Here is a 20874-nt window from a genome sequence, read left to right as displayed (position 1 = left end):
TCATTTTGTTTTGTTTTGTGTTTTCCTTTGAGACAGAATCTCTGTCTGTCACCCAGGCTGGAGTGCAGTGGCACAATCTTGGCTCACTGCAACCTCCGCCTCCCAGGTTCAAGCAATTCTCCTGCCTCAGCCTCCCAAGTAGCTGGGATGACAGGTACATGCCACCAAGCTTGGCTAATTTTTGCATTTTTAGTAGAGACAGGGGTTTCACCATGTTGGCCAGGCTGGTCTCAAACTCCTGAACTCAGGTGATCCTCCCCGCTCGGCCTCCCAAAGTGCTGGGATTACAGTCATGAGCCACCGAGCCCAGCCAAGTTCTTTATGCATACCAGATATTAATCCTTTGTCAGTTGGATTACAAATATTATATCTTGTCCCAGAGTTGGCTTGCCTTTTCATTGGCTTAATGGTGTGTTTTGATACACAGATGTTCTTATCTAATGTAATCAAATTTATCTCTTTGTACCTTATTTTTGTCTTTATTTTTTGTGCTTATGAACTATAGTAAGGTCATAAAGATGTTCTCCTGTATTTGCTTCTAAAAATTGACTTTTGGCCAGGCACAGTGGCTCACACCTATAATCCCAGAACTTTGGGAGGCCGAGGTGGGTGGATTACCTGAGGTCAGGAGTTCGAGACCAGCCTGGCCAACATGGTGAAACCCATCTCTACTAAAAGTACAAAAATTAGCTGGGCATGGTGGTGTACACCTGTAATCCCAGCTACTCAGGAGGCTGAGACATGAGAATCGCTTGAACCCGAGGGGCAGAGGTTGCAGTGAGCCAAGATCGTGCCACTGCACTCCAGCCTGGGCAACAGAGCAAGACTCTGTCTCAAAGATAAAATAAAAATAAAAATAAAAATTGACATTTGTCTTTCACACATAAGTCTGAAATTCTCCCCAAACTGACTTTTTCTGTGCAGTGCAAAGTCCACGTGGTTATATGTGAATACCATTTACTAGTTAGGGATCAACAAACTATAGCCCACAGGCAAATGCAGCCCTTCACCTGTTTTTGTTTTGTTTATAATAGACACTGGGTCTAGCTATGTTGCCCAGCTCAAATGATCCTCCTGCCTCAGCTTCCCAAAGTGCTGGGATTACAGGTGTGAACCACCATGCCTGGTCTCCTTCACCCGTTTTTGTACAGCCCAGTAGCCAATAATGGTTTCTGCATTTTAAATGGATGAGAAAAATTAAAAGAAAGCTAATAACTCATGACCCATGAAAAGTATATGAAATTTAAATCTCAATGCACATAAAGTTTTATTAGAACATATCCATGATCATTTGTTCACATACAGTATTTTCTATAGCTGCTCTTACACTACCATAGCAGAGATGACCAATTACAACAGACACTGTGAAGACCACATAAAGCCTAAAACACTTACTGTCTAGCCCTTACCAAAAAAGTTTGCCAATCCCTGAATAGTTCATCCTTTCCCCCCATGATCTGCAATACAGTCTCTGTTGTAAATTACGGTTTCATTTATTTGTGGGTCTGTTTTGGAAATTTGGCTCAATCCATTGGCCAATTGAACTATCTCTGCACCAAAAATACACTATCTTGATCACAATAATAATTTATAATAAGCCTTAATAATAACACAAGTCTCCCTGCCTGATATTCCTTTGTTGTTAATGAAACAGCTAACCCTGCCTCTTTACTTTTCCAAATACGTTTCAGAATCTGGCTTCCAATTCCAGGAAAGACCTTGTTGGGATTTGGTTTGGAATCACATTGAATCTATAGGTGAATTTTGAAAGAAATTGACATACTTATGCTATTGAGGCTTCCTATCCATGAATGATACATCTCTCTCCATTTATGAGGTCTTCTTTAATGTCCTTCAATATTTTCTCCATAGAGGTCTCACTCATTTGTTACCATAATCCCTGGTAAAACTCACCTATACAACCATCCAGGCACACCATTTCTTTGTAGAAAAAGTGTTAACTACTGATTTATCCTTTAATGAGTAAAGTACTGCTTAGATTTTTAAATTTATTCTTGGTCCAATTTTGATGACACTTTTCTTGGAATATATCAATTCCATGAAAATTTTCCAATTTTTTTTTTTTTTTTTTTTTTTTTTTTTGAGATGGAGTCTCACGCTGTTGCCCAGGCTGGAGTGCAGTGGCGCGATCTCGGCTCACTGCAAGCTCCGCCTCCCGGGTTCCCGCCATTCTCCTGCCTCAGCCTCCTGAGTAGCTGGGACTACAGGCGCCCGCCACCACGCCCGGCTAATTTTTTGTATTTTTAGTAGAGACGGGGTTTCACTGTGGTCTCGATCTCCTGACCTTGTGATCCGCCCGCCTCGGCCTCCCAAAGTGCTGGGATTACAGGCTTGAGCCACCGCGCCCGGCCTAAATTTTCCAATTTTTGTAATTATTTATCAATATTTGTTTTTGCTGGTTTAATCTCTGTAGCATCTAGAGTTATGTCCTCTTTTTCACTCCTAAATCATTTGCTGTGCCTTCTTTTATATGCTTGTTTTTCTTCATTTATTTTTGCTCATATCTTTGTACTGTCTTCCCCTTTTTCTGTCTTCTTAAATTGGATAATTAACTCCTTAACTTGCACCTCTCCTTTCTTTCTTTCTCTTCTTTCTTTTGCTTTCTTTCTCTTTTTCTTTTCTTTTCTCCAGGCTAGGTTGAACTCCTAGGCTCAAGCGATCCTCCTACCTCAGCCTCGCAAAGTGCTGGGATTACAGGCATAAGCCACCATGCCCAGTCACCTTTTTCTTTCTTAAGGTAAGGATTTATGCTACAAAGTTTTTTCTAAGCACCCCTTTAGCTGCATGGTCCAAATATTGATATCTAGTATTTTTGTTATCATTCAGCTCTAAATATTATCTAACTCCCATTCGTTTTCTTTTTTTGACTCATAATGTATCTAGCATTCCTGAAAGTATAGAGTTTTCTTGTTATCTCTTGCTATTGATTCCTGAATTAATTGCTTTATGGTTAAAGAAGATTATTTCTATGTTACTAATCTAAAATTTGTTGTCTTACTTTAAGACCCAAGCTATGCTCAGCTCTCATAAATATTCCATTGTGCGCAGTTGAAAAGAATCTGTATTCCACAATTATATTATATATGGTCATTAAGTAAGTTTGTTGGTAAATTTTCTATGTCTTTATAGACTTTTGTTTCCTTCATTCATCAGTTCCTTAGAAAGGTGTATTTAGATCTCCCACTATGACGTTGTTTGTCCTCTCCAAAATTCATGTTGAAACTTAATCCCAAATGTGGCAGTATTGAAAGATGGGGCTTTTGGCAGGGTGTGGCGGCTTATGCCTGTAATCCCAGCACTTTGCGAGGCCGAGGTGGGCAGATCACCTGAGGTCAGGAGTTCAAGATCAGCCTGGCCAACATGATAAAACCCCATCTCTACTAAAAATAGAAAAATTAGCACAGCGTGGTGGCATATGCCCGTAATCCCACCTTTTCAGGAGGCTGAGACAGGAGAATTGCTTGGACCCAGGAGGCAGAGGTTGCAGTAAGCTGAGATCCCAGCATTATACTCCAGCCTGGGTGACAGAGTGAGACTCTATCTCAAAAAAAAAAGGAAGAAAGGAAAGGAAGGAAAGGAGAGGAGAGGGGAGGGGAGAGGAGGAGAGGGGGAAAAAAGGAAAGAAAGAAAGAGAGAGAGGGAGGGAGGGAGGGAGGGAGGAAGGAAGGAAGGAAGGAAGGGAGAAAGAAAGAGAGAAAGAAAGAAAGAAAGAGAAGAAAGAAAAGGAAAGAAAGAAAGAAAAAGAAACAAAGCAAAGAAAGAAAGAGAGGAAGGAAGGAAGAAAAGAGAGAGAGAAAGAAAGGAAGAAAAGAAAGAAAAAGAGAAAGAAAGGAAGAAGAGGAAGAAGAAAAGGAAAGAAGGAAGGAAGGAGAAGGAAGAAAGGAAAAGAAAGAGAGAAAGAAAGAAATAAAAAGAAAGAGGAAGAAGAAAGAGAGAGAGAAGGAAAGAGAAAGAAAGAAAGAAAGAAAGAAAGAAAGAAAGAAAGAAAGAAAGAAAGAAAGAAAGAAAGAAAAAGAAAAAGGAAGGAAGGGAGGGGAAGGAAGGAAAGAAAGAAGGAAGGGAGAGAGAAAGAAAGAGAAAGAGAGGAAAGAAGGAAGAAAAGAGAGAAACAAAGGAAGAAAAGAAAGAGAAAGAAAGAAGGAGGAAAAGAAATGGAAGGAAGAGAAAGAAAGGAAGAAAAAGGAAGAAAGAGAGAGAGAAAGAAAAAGAAAGGAAGGAAGGAAGAAGGAAGGAAGGAAAGAAGGAAGGAAGGGGAAGGAAGGAATGGAGGGAGGGAGAGGAAGGAAGGAAAGAAGGAAGGAAGCAAAAAAGAAAGAGAAAGAAAGAGAGAAAAGAAAGAAAGAGAAAGAGAGGAAGGAAGGAATAAAAGAGGGAAAGAAAGGAAGAAAAGAAAGAACAAGAAAGAGAGAGAAAGAGAAAGGAAGAAGAAGAGGAGGAGAAGGAGAAGGAAGGAAGGAAGAAAGAAAGAAAAAAGGAAGAGAAAGAAAGGAAGAAAGAGAAAGAAGAAAGAAAGAGAAAAAAGAGAGAAAGAGAAAGAAGAAAGAAAGAAAGAGAGAGGGAGGGAGGGAGGGGAAGGAAGGAAAGAAGGAAGAGAGAAAGTAAAAGAGAGGAAGGAAGAAAATAAAGAGAGAGAGAAAGAAGAGGAAAAGGAAGGAAGGGAGGGAGGAAGGGAAGAAGGGAGGGAGGGAAGAAAAGGAAGGAAGGAAGAGAGAGAAAGAGAAAGAAAGGAAGAAAAAGGAAGAAAGAAAAAAGAGAGAAAGAAAGAAAAAAGAGAAAGAAAAAGAAAGGAAGGAAGGAAGGAAAGAAGGAGGGAGGGAGGGAGGGAAGGAGGAAGGAAGGAAGGGAGAGAGAGAGGGAGAAGAGAGGGGAGGGGAGGGGAGGACAGAAGAGGAGAGCCTTTAATTGGTGGTGGGATCATAAAGGCTCTGCCCTCATGAATGGATTAACCCATTCGTGGATTAATGAGTTAACGAATTAGTGGTTTATCACAGGAATGGGACTGGTGGTTTTATAAAAAGAGGAAGAGAGACCTGAGCTAGCAGACTCAGCCTCCTCACTATGTGATGCCCTGTGCTGCCTCCAGACTCTAGAGAGTCTCCACCAACAAGAAGGCCCTCACCAGATGCACCCCCTTAACCTTGGACTTTTCAGCCTCCAGAATTGTAAGAAGTCAAGTCATTTCTTATTAATTACCCACTTTCGGGTATTCTCTTTTAAACAACAGATGATGAATTCCTCTTTGCAATCAGTCAAAAATTTCATTATTTTGAGGTTTATTAAATGCAAGCAAGTTACATATTTCTAGTGAATTAAAACTTTTATCAGAACCTTTTTGTCCTCTGTCTACTAATAACTTGCTTTAAAGCCTATATTTTCTGATATCAACACAACTACACCAGCTTTTAGTTAGTACGCCAGTTCTTTGTATTTACGTAGCATACCATTTTTATCTTCTAATTTTTAAATTATATGATTTATTAAAGTTGATTTAGAAGTCTTATTTCAAATCTCAAGTTCAAATTTCAGATTTTTTTTTTTTTTAGATGGAATCTTGCTCTTGTTGCCCAGGCTGGAGTGCAGAGGCACCATCTTAGCTCACTGCAACCTCCGCCTCCTGGGTTCAAGCGATTCTCCTGCCTGAGCCTCCCGAGTAGCTGGGATTACAGGTGTGTGCCATCATGCCTGGCTAATTTTGCATTTTTAGTAGAGATAGGATTTCTCCATGTTGGTCAGGCTGGTCTCAAACTCCCGACCTCAGGTGATCTGCCTGCCTCGGCCTCCCAAAGTGCTGGGACTACAAGCGTGAGCCACAGTGCCTGGCAATTTCAGATACTATTAAAGATGTTTGGTAAGTTTTTTGGCACACAGAAAGTACCGGAAAATCTAGTATAGTCCAATAACTACCCACCTACCATGTACCCACTGCCGCAATTAAAAACTTATTACTTTGCCACATTTGCTTTATCTGCATTTTTTTTTTAATTAGGGCATGTGTTTGCATAAGCCTAATGCCATTATCACACTTAATAAAGTAAATAACTCCTTAATATTCTTTAATATCCAGTCTCTAAAATTTTCCAATTATCCCAGATAGCTCTTATAGTTTTCACATTTACTTGTTTTGCATGTAACATTTCTATCTAGGGCAGCTTTCACATACCCCCGATTTTTCTCCTGGATAACTTTTTAACACATCAGACCAGTTGTCACGCAAAATGTCTCTCATTTCCATTTCAGTCTTTGTGTGTGTGTGTGTGTATGTGTGTGTGTATACATATATGTATATATATATTTTAGGCAGTCTCGCTATGTTGCACAAGCTGTTCTCTAACTCCTAGACTCAAGGGATCTTCCTGCCTCAGCCTCCCAACTAGCTGGGATTACAGGCGGACACTACCGTACTGATTTTATTTATATTTTATCTGTTTTTATATTTTGAATGTATCAGCTGTAAATTGTATTCCCTAGATTTGTTTTTAATCCAGTGTAATGTTCGCCTTTTACTTTGCAAATTTAGTCCACTTAGGATTACCTATATATTTGGAATTAGTTCCTCATTCTATTTTTTTATTTCTATACATGTCATCTGTTTTATGTAATTTTTTTCTCATTTATTGTGTGGTTTGGTTTTGGGTTTTTTGGTTTGGTTTGGTTTGGTTTTGGGTTTTTTGGTTTGGTTTGGTTTTGGGTTTTTTGGTTTGGTTTGGTTTGGTTTGGGTTTGGGTTTGGGTTTTTTGGTTTGGTTTTGGGTTTTTTGGTTTGGTTTGGTTTGGTTTGGTTTGGTTTGGTTTGGTTTTGGGTTTTTTGGTTTGGTTTGGTTTTGGGTTTTTTGGTTTGGTTTGGTTTGGTTTGATTTGGTTTGGTTTGGTTTTGGGTTTTTTAGTTTGGTTTGGTTTGGTTTTGTTGTTGTTTTTAATTGAACCAGGTGCTTTTGTTTCGCCTTTTTGTGTTTGTTTTTCTCATTCCTTTTTCCCCCATACTTAATTTGGAGGTTTACATTCTTTTTTTTTTTTTTTTTTTTTTTTGAGACGGAGTCTTGCTCTGTCACCCAGGCTGGAGTGCAGTGGCCAGATCTCAGCTCACTGCAAGCTCCTCCTCTCGGGTTCACGCCATTCTCCTGCCTCAGCCTCCCGAGTAGCTGGGACTACAGGCACCCGCCACTTCGCCCGGCTAGTTTTCTGTATTTTTTAGTAGAGACGGGGTTTCACCGTATTAGCCAGGATGGTCTCGATCTCCTGACCTCATGATCCGCCCGTCTCGGCCTCCCAAAGTGCTGGGATTACAGGCTTGAGCCACCGCGCCCGGCCGGAGGTTTACATTCTATGTGTCCTCCTCACCTTGTACCATGTGAGACAGGGAGCTTCCAAAGACCTACTGCTTATTGACCTGTGTCCCTTAAGTTTGGGGAGTCTCTTTAGATGTAGCATTAAGTGCTACATCTAAAGAGCTGGGACAAAAAAAAAGGAGACTGTACTGAAAGAAAATGATTCTTCTACCAACACTAGGACATAAATGGGCAGGTGTTTACCCTACACCAGATGTGGAAGGAGCTGGCATGGAGCCCTTTGTAAATCCTGCCCAGGCCTCCAACAGACAGAACTGTCCGCAGACAACCTGGAGATGAAGGAAACATTCACAAGCAAGTAGGGAAATATCACCCTGTGGAAGGACGGACCGTCGGCCCCAGGGGTGTACGTCTGAGGAATACTCGAAAAAAAGCACTTCAGAAAAATGGTCACTTTGAACACCTGACAAGCCCAGCGAGCAACAGCTGCAAGACCTCAAATGACCATCCACACAACATAGCACCCTCTCCCAGCCTGACCCGTAAGGGCTCAGCAGCAGGGATGTCAGCCATGAGCCCAGCCAAATCCCTAACCCACTAAGCTCTCAAGCAACATTTGCACCATGTGACCCACCATCAGGCATAGGTGATACGTCTAGTGGAGATCACCTGACCCAAAGGTAGCCAATGGGAAAGTTGAGTTAGCCGGCGAACTGAGCCTATCAGATTATCTCCTGGGGGTGGCGCTGGGAGCGTGGACCCGCAGACAGACCGCAGGGAAAGAATCTGAGCAGATGTGGGAGGAGAAGAGCAGGCAGGAATGTGGGTCAGAGACTTGGGGATCATGGCAAGCAGACGCGGTGAGGAAGCAGGAGTGCCAAGGAGATGGAAGCAACAAGGCGGAGGGAAGACGTGTAGAGCAGAGGAAAATAATGGAAATTTTAGTAAGATTGGCAAGCACCTATACTAAATTTCCTGATAGCCAAGGACTTTTTTTTTTCAACTCGGCTGAGCATCTACAGACTCCAGCTGCTGATTCTCAGAGGCCATCCCAGATCTAGTTCCAGGCCAAGAGTCCCAGCTGTCTGCTGGTTTCTATTCTTGTGTATTACGTCTGTCTGTCTCCCTTCCGCCTCACATGTCTTCTGACGACCAGAAACGCCCTCTAGTTGAGATAACTGGAGCTGGACCCTGCTTGCTGCAATGCAAAGAACACAGCATGCAAAAAGAAAGCGAAAGAAAACCCTGACCGGGAAGAGAGCCCGGTTGTTCCCTGAACAGAATTCACACCAGGCAGTTCTTGCTGCATTTCCCCCAATAAAATCCTCCCTCGTTGTACTTTATTTTATTCTGTGAAAATAAGCCTTATTATAAATCACAATGAAATCCACAAACCAAACCCCAAACTCTAGCAAAACAAGATCCCCTCGATGTATAAAGTCATCGCTGACAGGACAGTCTTTTTCAGTTATTGCTTTTGTCGCTTGTTTCTTGAGAACATGACTCCAATAAGGCCCATGGCTGCCAAGCCCATTCCTGCGACGCTTGCAGCGATGACGACATCTCTGACCTGCAACAAAGAGGAGGGTGGGTCAGACTCTGCCTCAGGATTCAGAGTACAGGCTGCATATTCAGCAGGAACATTCAGCTCGGGGTACCTCACATGCCCCTTGGCCTCCCTGGCCAAACTAAGGAGTCAACAAACATTGGTAGGGAAGAGGGGAGGAGAGAGCTGGATGGGGAAAGAATTCGTGACTAGAGCCAGCTGGACTGAAATTTACATGGAACCAAAGATGGAAAACTGGATTCACCATGTGGGTATGTGAAGCATATAAATCCTCAGAGCGTGGCTGTGGAAAGGACAGGGAGCTGATGCAAGGATGGTCAAGATCTTGGCTGGCCAATGGGGAGCTCTAGAAGCAAAGGTGGAGTCAGGGAGGAATTGTTATTGAGTAGCAGTAGCCTATGACCTCCATAAGAGCAAGGAACTCCGCTGTCTTGTTCATCGCTGTATCCCCAGTGCTTGGTCCTGCCAGGCATGGAGGATGGAGGTACTCTTCACATGTTCTTAAATAAATGACTCAACTATACATAGTAGTGATGTTATACTTAGAATTATTAGGATATCTGACTTGTTTGTAGTAGAAAAAAAGGGTTTCAAAAGTAAAAGTAAATTCCTGGGTAAAAATTGAATATATGTCCAATTTTACTGCCTCCTGAAACTCAACTAAAAGTAAACTAAGGCATTTGTTTAAGGCATAATTCCACAAGAATTCAGAAAACACTAAATCCTAAGGCAGCAGTGGAAAAAACTGAGGATAAACCCTAATTATACAAAAGAATACTCCAAAAGGATCACAGGTGCGTCTGGAAGTGGGAAAGAATGAAAGAGAGCTTTAGCTGGTCCCTGAACCTCCTCCCTGACCCCCAACAGAAGTCTGAAAGTTTATTCTCTGCAGAGGGTACAACAGAAGGCTTTGGGGCCCAGAAACCTAGAAGCACATGTGAGAATGTGGATATCACACCACAAACAAGAGACTGAGACTGTAAAGATGCTAAATGTGAGACTCCCAGACCTCCTACCCCTCTCTGTTCCCAGAACTTTACCCTCCACGCAAGAGTCCAGAAGACTTTTCTGGGGAATCTGGCCCAAATGCAAATAACTGGGAATTCCCAAACAGCCCACCCAGATCTCCTGCAGTGAAACTCAAAGTCAGCAAGCCACTGCCCCATGCCCACCTCCACTCACTCAGAGCTCCATCCAGTAGCAAACCCCCACTTTTTTTTTTTGACAAACTGAAAACTGTTCAGCAAACAGTATGAAAGAGGTGAGATGCTCAGCTGGGTACAGTGGCTCACGCCTGTAATCCCAGCACTTTGGGAGGCTGAGACAGGTGGATCACTTGAGGCCAGGAGTTCTAGACAAACCCAGCCAACGTGGTAAAACCCCGTCTCTACAAAAAATACAAAAATTTGCCAGGCCTGGTGGGCATGTGCCTATAGTCCCAGGTACTCAGGAGGCTGAGGCAGGAAAATCACTTGAACCCGGGAAGTGGAATTTGCAGTGAGCAAAGATCGCACCATTGGACTCCATCCTGGGCAACACAGCAAGAAAGAGGTGAGATACTCTGTTTATATAAATCATAATGAAGTTATCTCAACAACATAATGATTTTACAGTATACATTAGAGGCCAGTATATATAGAGGGCAAGAGAATAATAACAAAGAAAACACAGGGAGAAAGAATTAGCCTCTCTTTCCTAACCTATGAAGTTGAATAATAAATCTTGGTCAAAATTATTTTCTGATAGTAAGACAGTGAGTATTATTGTGTATAAAACTGAAAAACCAAAACTATAAATATAAGAAAGGTGGCTTTACACAAGTACCATTTGACAGAAATGTTATTTGTAATTTCTCATGGAAAAAAAGAACTGTTTAAGATGCTTTAAGGATTCTAAAATAAAAAGAACCAATACATATTTAGCTTAACAAATTTAAGAGGAGAAATTGTATTTAGATGTTGTAATTTTAAAACCTAGGGCACACAACATTTAACCAACAGACCTTATTTTTAGGATATAATTTGTTAACTATTTTAGTTTACACTAAGTAATATGAATTGGTTTTCTTTGAATTCAACTGAACATGATGGTTGCAAGTGCACTTTTTTTTTTTTTTTTTGAGACTGAGTTTTGCTCTTGTTTCCCAGGCTGGAGTGCAGTGGCACAATCTCGGCTCACAGCAATCTCCACCTTCCAGTTTCCAGCGATTCTCCTATCTCGGCCTCCCAAGTAGCTGGGATTACAGGTGCCTGCCACCACACCTGGCTAATTTTTGTATTTTTAGTACAGACGGGGTTTTACCATGTTGGCCAGACTGCTCTCGAACTCCTGACCTTGTGATTCACCCGCCTCAGTCTCCCAAAGTGCTGGGATTACAGGCGTGAGCCACCGCGCCCCGCCCAGCAAGCGCACCTTTAATCATGAGCATACAACCAACATACCAAACATCTGAAGAAGGCCTCTAAAATTGAAGACAAAAACAAATAGCAATCTGGAGAAACGGAAACCATATCTAGAAAAGAAAACATCCTTTTAAAAACCATCATTAGATTGCTTCTCGGCCTTTTGGCTAAGATCGAGTGTAAAACTTATCATTGGAGAATAAGACAACATATTGCATCCAATAAATAAGAACATGGTACTATAAAAAATAATGGAATATTGAGAAAATAAAAATGGTTCATAGAAAATAAAAATATGACAGAAATAACAAACTCAAGAGAAAGGTTGAGTTAAGGAAATCTCTCAAAAGGAATAGCAAAAAAATAAATAAATAGAAACCAAAGTAAAAAACAACAACAATAAAACAATCTGGCCGGGTGCAGTGGCTCACGCCTGTAATCCCAGCACTTTGGGAGGCCAAGGCAGGCAGATTGCTTGAGCTCAGGAGTTCGAGACCAGCCTGGTCAACATGGTGAAACCCCATCTCTACAAAAAATACAAGAAATTAGCCAGGCATGGTGGTGGGCACCTGTAATCCCAGCTACTTGGGAGACTGAGGCAGGAGAATCACTAGAACCCAGAAGGCAGAGGTTGCAGTGTGAGATGGTGCTGCTGCACTCCAGCCCAGACAACAGAACAAGACTCAGTCTCAAAAAAAAAAAAAAAAAAAAAAAAAAAAAAAATAGTGCTCTGAGTCCCATCTTAATGGATAAAAGTAGACCTACACAAAGGCACATTACTATGAAATTTTAGAAGATTGTGTAAAGATATTACAGCATTTAGAGCAGGGAGAAAAACAGGAAATGGAGAAAAGGTCAGGAATCAGGATGGCTTCAGACTTCTCAAAAGCAATTCTGGAAGCAAGAAGACAATGGAGCAATGCCTCCAAAACTCTGAAGTGAAACCATTTCCAACCTGGAATTCTATACCCAGACAAAGTATCAAATCGAGTGAGAGGGTAAAATGACAAGTAATTCAGACATACAGGGTCTCAAAGAATTGACCTCCCATGCATCCTTTTACAGAAAGCTGCTGAAAATGGTTCCCCCAAAACAGGGGAGTAAATGGAAAAAGCAGAAGACGTGAGCTAGAGAAAATGGGCCTTCTAGTACTAGAGAGACTGCATGGGAATCTCCCCAGAATGACAGTGAAGGGAGATCCCAGGATAACAGCTTAGTACCAGGTATAAAGAATAACTGGTAGGCAGAATGATAAGCCCCAAAAGGTGTCCATGTACTGATTTCAGGAATCTATAAATGTATCATGCTACATGGCAAGTGAGAATTAAGGTTACAGATGGAATTAAGGCTGCTAATCAATTTACCTCAAAATAGGGAAATTACCGGCCTGGCGCGGTGGCTCACGCCTGTAATCCCAGCACTTTGGGAGGCCGAGGAAGGTGGATCACAAGGTTAGGAGTTCAAGACCAGCCTGGCCAATATGGTGAAACCCCATCTCTACTAAAAATACAAAAATTAGCCACGCGTGGTGGCAGGTGTGTGTAATCCCAGCTACTCGGGAGGCTGAGGCAGGAGAATCGCTTGAACCCAGGAGGCAGAGGTTGCAGTGAGCCGAGATCATGCCACTGCACTCCAGCCTGGGCTACAGAGCAAGACTCTGTCTCAAAAAAATAAAAACAAAAGAAAAGAGGAAATTATCCTAGATTATTCAGGTGGGCCCAATATAATTACAAAGTTCCTTAAAATGTAGAAGACAGACTGAAGAGTCAGTGTCACAGTGATGCAATATAAGACTCAACCAGCCATTGCTCTAGCTTTGAAGATAGATGGGGACTATACACCAAGGAATGCCAGTAAGCTCTAGAAGTTGGAAAAGGCAAGAAAATTGATTCTCTCCTACAGACACCAGAAAAGAATGTCAATGCTTTGATTTTAGCCCAGTGAAACTCATTTTAACTCATTTTAGACTTCTGGCCCACAGAACTGTAGCTAATAAATTGTGGAGTCTTAAGCCACTAACTTTGTAGTAATTTGTTACAGCAGCAATAGGAAAATAATGCACTTATCAATCCAGATTGGAGCATTGTGACTTCAGAGCCCAGCATGTTGAGGACTGCCATAACCATCATCCTCTCCCACTGTGCTGTGTTTCTAACCTAAAGCAACTTCCGGAGGATATGGTCTACCTAGATAAGAGAAAGAGCAAAGAAACAGAAAACTAAGAGATCACAGAATCAGAGAACGCAATCCAAGAGAAGGAAAGGAAATCCCAAGGATGACAGCAAAGGGGAGTCCAGGATGACAGCCATGCAATTGGCCAAGGAGCAACCAGCACAGAGGGAAGAAGGGCCATCCCTGGGATAGATGTGTCCAAGCAAAATAAACAAAACCTGGTAGATTACTTGATGTGATTTCCCTCGTGGAGAACTGTACCGAGAGCTAATTGGATCGTGTGGGAAGAATTGACAATAGATACAAAGAAAACTCAGCAATGAAAGGAAGTAGTAATTATCATCAAGAAGAAAGAACTCCCTCCACCTCCCTCCCCAAACAGAAAGGAAACTATCACAATATACCACAACACTGGGCTGTGAGTTTTGCCATCATGAGTTCTGGCTGCTGACAGATCAGTTCTGGGCACCTTGGGTTAATTACACTGCTGTGTTTCCTGAGGTTAACGACAGCTATGTGTTTCCTGACATCAAACACATTTATGGCCCAGATAAGCCTCAGTAGCATCAAGATACATATATATTTTTAACCCTGAAGATCTCCAACTCTTCTCAACATTGGTCACATATAAGTTTTAACAGATGGCCAGGCACAGCCATGCTTCTAATCCCAGCACTTTGGGAGGCCGAGGCATGCGGATGATGAGGTCAGGAGTTCGAGACCAGCCTGATCAACATGGTGAAACCTCATCTCTACTAAACATACAAAAATCAGCTGGGTGTGGTGGCAGGCACCTGTAATCCCAGCTACTCAGGAGGCTGAGGCAGGAGAATAGCTTGAACCCGGGAGACAGTGGTTGCAGTGAGCCGAGATTATGCCACTGCACTCCAGCCTGGGCAACAGACAGAGTGAGACTCCATCTCAAAAAAAATAAATAAATAAAGTAGTTTTAACAGACAGAATTCATGATGACCAGATGACCAAAGTTTGGATGGAGCTACCAACCTAAGGTTTGACTGCTGATAAATCTTTAAATGTTCCTCTAAAAGATAATTAGGCATGGTTTTGTGGCAGCCATGGTTCTGTTGGGTTAACTTGCTAGGGAGCCTGCATAAAATCACTTGTATCCAGCATTTTCCTGGCTAAACTCTGTGTCAGGGTAGGAGAAATAGTTTGCAGATAACGGAGGAGGAATAATATGTCCCTAGTTCTTTATAGAACCTCATGGTGTGAAAACAAATGCTGATGCAACTGGTTCATACAAAAGATACTTTGTCAAGGAAAACAACAATAACCTCATTGTTTGTAGTCATGCTTTGTAAATAGTCAAAGAGTATGATTAAACGCAAGACTGTTGGAAGCTAGTAGTCCTAATAGCGCAAACTTTCTGGGAAAACCTGTCTCTCCAAGAGTCAGTGCTACCTTCAGATGCCATTGATCATTTTCGTGCTGCAGACTGAAAGTCCAGCTGCTGTGTTATTACTACAGGATTTGTGATCATGAAAATGGGCTACCTGGTGTGTGTCACGGGTCTTAAATCAGGATATTGTGAAAGAGAAAAGCTGTCTCTCATTAGAAATAGGAAGAAGACTAGTTGTTTTTTTTTTTTTTTAAGTGGGCAAACAAATTCTACCAGACTACAGACATTTATACATTTATATTACAAAGCTCTTCTGAGTTAAGCCCTGATTTAGGGAAATCTGAATCATTTCTAGAAAAAAGAAAGTGCTAATGTGCTGCTTTCACTTTCAACAACGTTATAGGGTGGATTAAAGAAGAAGTGGCGACTGTAGTGTTATTCTGAAAGCAATGGAATTTAGACTGTTAGAGGTCACGATATAAGAATGGTTATGAAATAGTTGTATATTTTCCAACAGTGAACAAGTATACAAAAAATAATAAATAAATCATTTTAAAAGAAATAAAATATTTGTATAGGAATTCAGTTTCATTTACAGTAATTTCAAAATAATACCCCACAATTTATCCAGATTTATGTTTATATATATATATATATATATATATATATATATGTATATATGGCCACCAGACACATCTTCAATTTCTTTTTACCTTAATATTTTCTCTCACTCAGACTAGACTTCATTGTGAGTATAGCTTCTGGTTGCTTTTTTTTTTTTTTAAGTACTATTCAGTATGAAAGCTTCTTTACAAGATCCTACTAAAATCTAACTTTTTTGAAACCTAAATATTTTTAGGTAGGTGGAAAGTAAGAGAATCTTTTTTTAGAATATTCTTAGGCATATAAAGCATAACTTACATTTTAGTTTAAATTCATTGTTTCCCTTTCTTCTCGGGAAATTTGATTGATCATAAATATTCTTTTGAAGGAAAATCTAGTCTGCTTCAAAGAGCTCAGCACGAATAAACATAATGACTGATCAGATTCTTTAAAACAAAAATATCCTTGGCCGGGCGCAGTGGCTCACGCCTGTAATCCCAGCACTTTGGGAGGCTGAGACGGGCGGATCACGAGGTCAGGAGATCAAGACCATCCTGGCTAACACCGTGAAACCCCGTCTATACTGAAAATAGAAAAAAATTAGCCGGGCGTGGTGGCAGGCACCTGTAGTCCCAGCTTCTAGGGAGGCTGAGGCAGGAGAATGGCGTGAACCCGGGAGGCGGCAGAGCTTGCAGTGAGCGGAGATTGCACCACTGCACTCCAGCCTGGGCGACAGAGCGAGACTCCGTCTCAAAAAATATATATATATATCCTCACGAGTTAAATGAAAAGGAAAGTCACTGCACTGACAATGCTTACAAAGAAAAATACTGGTGGACATTTTCCCGTTTGTACTAAATCTATCATCTCTAGCAAGATGGGGCATGCATCAAAGTTCTTTTTTTTGTTTTGTTTTGTTTTGGGGGGGACGGAGTTTTGCTCTTGTTGCCCACCTGGAATGCAATGGCGTGATCTCGGCTCGCTGCAACCTCCACCTCCTGGGTTCAAGTGATTCTCCTGCCTCAGCCTCCAGAGTAGCTGGTACTACGGGTGCACACCACCACGCCCAGCTCATTTTTGTATTTTTAGTAGAAACGGGGTTTCACCATGTTGGCCAGGATGGTCTCGATCTCTTGACCTCGTAATCCACCCGCCTCGGCCTCTCAAAGTCTTGGGATTACAGGCGTGAGCCACTGTGCCCGGCCAGAAGTTCTATGTTAATTTGACTCGCAGCATGTGTCAGTGATCATTACTCACCTAAGTCACTAGTTCTCAACTGGAGACAGTTTTTCCCTATGGGGGGAATTTGGCAATATCTACAGACATTTTTGGTTCTTACATCTGGCTATGGGATGCTGCTGGTATCTAGTGTGTAGAGGCCAGGGATGCTGCTAAACATCCTACAGTCCACAGGACAGGACACGACAATGAAGAATTATCTGGCCCATAATGTCACTAGTGCTGAGGCTGAGAAACCCCCATTCTAGACCAAGAAATGAAAGAGGAAATCTTTAGAAGCAGTAGAGATGGCACCTCTGTTTGTGTTGTAGAATATTCTGGGTTCATTTTCTGTGATGGGATCACGTAGAATTGTTCATGGTGTTTCATTGTTGGTTATCATTGTTTTGCCTCTTTCAAGTGAATGGGTAGATGGGTAGGGCCAAAGTCACAGGAAGAAAAGTGTGATGTGTTCAATTTGTATTGTTTCATTTTGCAAGGGTTAAATTATTGTTAACAAAAAGAATAATGGTATAAAACATTTCTTATTTTACTATCTCAAGAGTTGGAATTTTATTTAATTACTCTAAATAGCATTTGTGGCCAGGCACAGTGGCTCACACCTATAATTCTAGCACTTTGGGAGGCTGAGGCAGGAGGGCTGCTAGAGCTCAGGAGTTTAAGACCAGCCCAGACAACAAAGTGAGACCCTGTCTCTACAAAAAATACAAAAATCGGGCTGGGCACGGTGGCTCAAGCCTGTAATCCCAGCACTTTGGGAGGCCGAGACGGGCGGATCACGAGGTCAGGAGATCAAGACCTTCCTGGCTAACACGGTGAAACCCCGTCTCTACTAAAAAATACAAAAAAAAAAAACTAGCCGGGCGAGGTGGCGGGCGTCTGTAGTCCCAGCTACTCAGGAGGCTGAGGCAGGAGAATGGCGTAAACCCGGGAGGCGGAGCTTGCAGTGAGCTGAGATCCGGCCACTGCACTCCAGCCTGGGCCACAGAGCGAGACTCCGTCTCAAAAAAAAAAAAAAAAAAAATACAAAAATCAGCCGGGCATGGTGATGTGCACCCGTAGTCCTAGCTACTTGGTGTGTGTGCGTGTGTGTGTATGTGTGTGTGTGTGTGTTTGAGACAGAGTCTCGCTCTGTTGCCCAGGCTAGAGTGCAGTGGTGCAATCTTGGCTCACCGCAACCTCCACCTCCAGAGTTCAAGCAATTCTCCTGCCTCAACCTCCTGAGTAATTGGGACTACAGGTGCCCGCAATCACGCCCAGCTAATTTTTGTATTTTTAGTAGAGACAGGGTTTCACCATGTTGGCCAGGATGGTCTCAAACTCCTGGCCTCAAGTGATCTGCCCACCTCAGGCTCACAAAGTGCTGGAATTACAGGCGTGAGCCACTGCACCTGGCCTAGTCCTAGCTACTTGGGAAGCTGAGGTGGGAGGATCACTTGAGCCTGGGACGTTGAGGCAGTAGTGAGCTGAGGTTGTGGCACTGCACTCCAGCCTGGGTAACAGAGGAAGACCCTTCTCTAAAAAAATTAAAATTAAAAATAGCATTTGTTCCTAATGACAATGTAGTTTACTAATTATGTAACAATTTTGTGTTGACAAAAAAATGTCTACTTATATAAACTTGTGGACCTCTTTTTTTTCTTTTGAGATGGAATCTTGCTCTGTTGTGCAGTGGCGCAATCTCAGTCCACTGCAACCTCTGCCTCCCCAGTTCAAGCGATTCTCCTGCCTTAGCCTCCGTAGTAGCTGGGATTACAGGTGCCCGCCATCACGGCCAGCTAATTTTTGTATTTTTAGTAGAGATGAGGTTTCACCATCTTGGCCACTGTGGTCTTGAACTCCTGACCTTAGGTGATCTACCCGCCTCGGCCTCCCGAAGTGCTGGGATTACAAGCGTGAGCCACTACGCCTGGTCAGACCCATTGTTTATTCTATTAACAACTGCTGAAAGAATAACTAAATGAGATGATTAGGATATATTTTGTAAACCTACCAAATATGCTTAATGTAGCACTCTGAATTTCAAAAAGCATCTTATTGATTCCCAGGGTTGTCTTGTACTCTGTATTTGGAGTTTCTTGCTGCATAGGAGCATGAGTTTTACCATGAGTAAGTAAAAACCTCATAATGCAAGATTACCAATGATGAAACTCAATTTTTTTATCATGTTTCCCTTTCTTATGCTAATATTGTCACTGCTACTTCAAAAAAAAAAAAAAACTTCTATTATACCTAAATTTGTCAATAAATGTTCACTTTCAAATTTAAAAGATACATAAATGGGCCAGGCACAGTGGCTCACACCTGTAATCTCAGCACTTTGGGAGGCGGAAACAGGCAGATCACTTGAGGTCAGGAATTCCAGACCAGCCTGGCCAATATGGGGAAACCCCATCTCTAATAAAAATACAAAAATTACCCAGGTGTGGTGGCACATGCCTGTAGTCCCAGCCGCTCTGGAGGCTGAGACAGGAGAACCACGTGAACCCAGAAGGTGGAGGCTACAGTGAGCCAACATCGCACCACTGTGCTCTAGCCTGGGCGACAAAACGAGACTCTGTCTTAATAAATAAATAAAAAGGTACATAAATGGAAAACAAGAGAGAGAAGATAAGAAAATGAGCGGAGCAGTCTAGGGGGTCCAACAGTCTAATAATAGGAATGCCAGAGAACACAAAACGGAAAATTTCCCAGAACTAAAGAAACTGAGTTTCCAAATTGACAGGAGTCATTGAGTACCTGGCACAATACTGAAAATAGACCTGTGCAAGGTAATAAAATTTCAGAACACTGAGGATGAAGAGAAGATTCTATACGGTTCTGAAAAGAAATAATCGATCACATACAAAGGATCAAAAATCAGAACAGCTTCAGACTTCTCTACCACAGTGGCAAAAACTAGATGACAATAAACCAATGCCTTTAAAATTCTGAAAAAAAATACTGTTTCTAACCTAAAATTCCATACCCAGCCTTAATCAAATGTGAGGATAAAATGAAGATATTTTCAGGCATGCGAGATCTTGTTTTGTTTGTTTTTTGTTTCTTGGTTTTTTGTTTTGTTTTGTTTAGACCAAGTCTCACTCTGTCACCCAGGCTGGAGTACAGTGGCATGATCTCAGCTCAGCTCACTGCAACAACCTCTGCCTCCTGGGTTCAAGCAATTCTTGTGCCTCAGCCTCTCGAGTAGCTGGGATTACAGGCACATGCCCCCATGCCTGCCTAGGGATCTTTTTCAAATGTACCATTTCTCAGTAAACTATTAGGGGAAGTAGTCTACCAAAACAAGGGCATAAACCAAAAAAGAGAAAGATGTGAACTACAGAGGATAAAAGCATTAATACAGCAGGGAACCAGAAGGAATTTCTAGGATGCTAGTAAAAGAGATACCAAGATGACAGCCATGCCTCATCAAGTGTGACTCCAGAGACAAATGTGGCCGGGCACAGTGGCTTATGTCTATAATCCTAGCACTTTGGGAGGCTGAGGCATTAGGATCATTTGAGCTCAGGAGTTCAAGACCAGCCTTGGCAACAGAGTGAGACCTCGTCTCTGTTTTTTTTTGAGACTGGGTCTCGCTCTGTTGCCTAGGCTGGAGTGCAATGGTGCGATCTTGGCTCACTGCAACCTCTGCTTCCCGGGTTCAAGTGATTATCTTGCCTCAGTCTCCCGAGTAGCTGGGATTACAGATACTCACCACCACGCCTGGCCAATTTTTTTTTTTTTTTTTTTTTTTTTTTTTTTTTTGAGACGGAGTCTCGCTCCATTGCCCAGACTGGAGTGCAGTGGTGCCATCTCGGCTCACTACAAGCTCCACCTCCTGGGTTCACGCCATTCTTCTGCCTCAGCCTCCCAAGTAGCTGGGACCACAGGTACCCACCACCATGTCTGGCTACGTTTTTGTATTTTTAGTAGAGACAGGGTTTCACCATGTTAGCCAGGATGGTCGTGATCTCCTGACCTCATGATCCGCCCACCTTGGCCTCCCAAAGTGCTGGGATTACAGGCGTGAGCCACCACGCCCGGCCTTTGTATTTTTAGTGGAGACGGGGTTTCACCATGTTGGCCAGGCTGGTCTCAAACTCCTGACCACAAGTGGTCTGCCTGCTTCAGTCTCCCAAAGTGCTGGGATTACAGGCGTGAGCCACTGTGACCAGCCTAAAATAAAATTGTTTTAAGAAAAGAAAAACAAGGCCGGGCGCGGTGGCTCAAGCCTGTAATCCCA

At 42.3% G+C, this 20874-nt stretch overlaps 1 protein-coding gene across 1 annotated transcript in view; it reads right to left on the bottom strand.

Moving 5' to 3' along the window:
• Positions 1-7012: 7012 nt before the first annotated feature.
• PLAAT3 (phospholipase A and acyltransferase 3) overlaps positions 7013-20874 on the bottom strand; it is a 369991-nt gene continuing 356129 nt past the window's right edge. Inside the window, exon 6 of the mRNA XM_050757335.1 lies at positions 7013-8876. Within this exon, the coding sequence (XP_050613292.1) occupies positions 8775-8876 (102 nt within the window). The 3' untranslated portion in view covers positions 7013-8774. The remainder of the gene's footprint in view (positions 8877-20874) is intronic.

Source organism: Macaca thibetana, chromosome 14 (assembly GCF_024542745.1).
Source record: "Macaca thibetana thibetana isolate TM-01 chromosome 14, ASM2454274v1, whole genome shotgun sequence".
Taxonomy (NCBI): Eukaryota; Metazoa; Chordata; class Mammalia; order Primates; family Cercopithecidae; genus Macaca; species Macaca thibetana.
The sequence above is the reverse complement of the archived record's forward strand: the minus strand, read 5'-3'. Positions and strand labels throughout refer to the sequence as shown.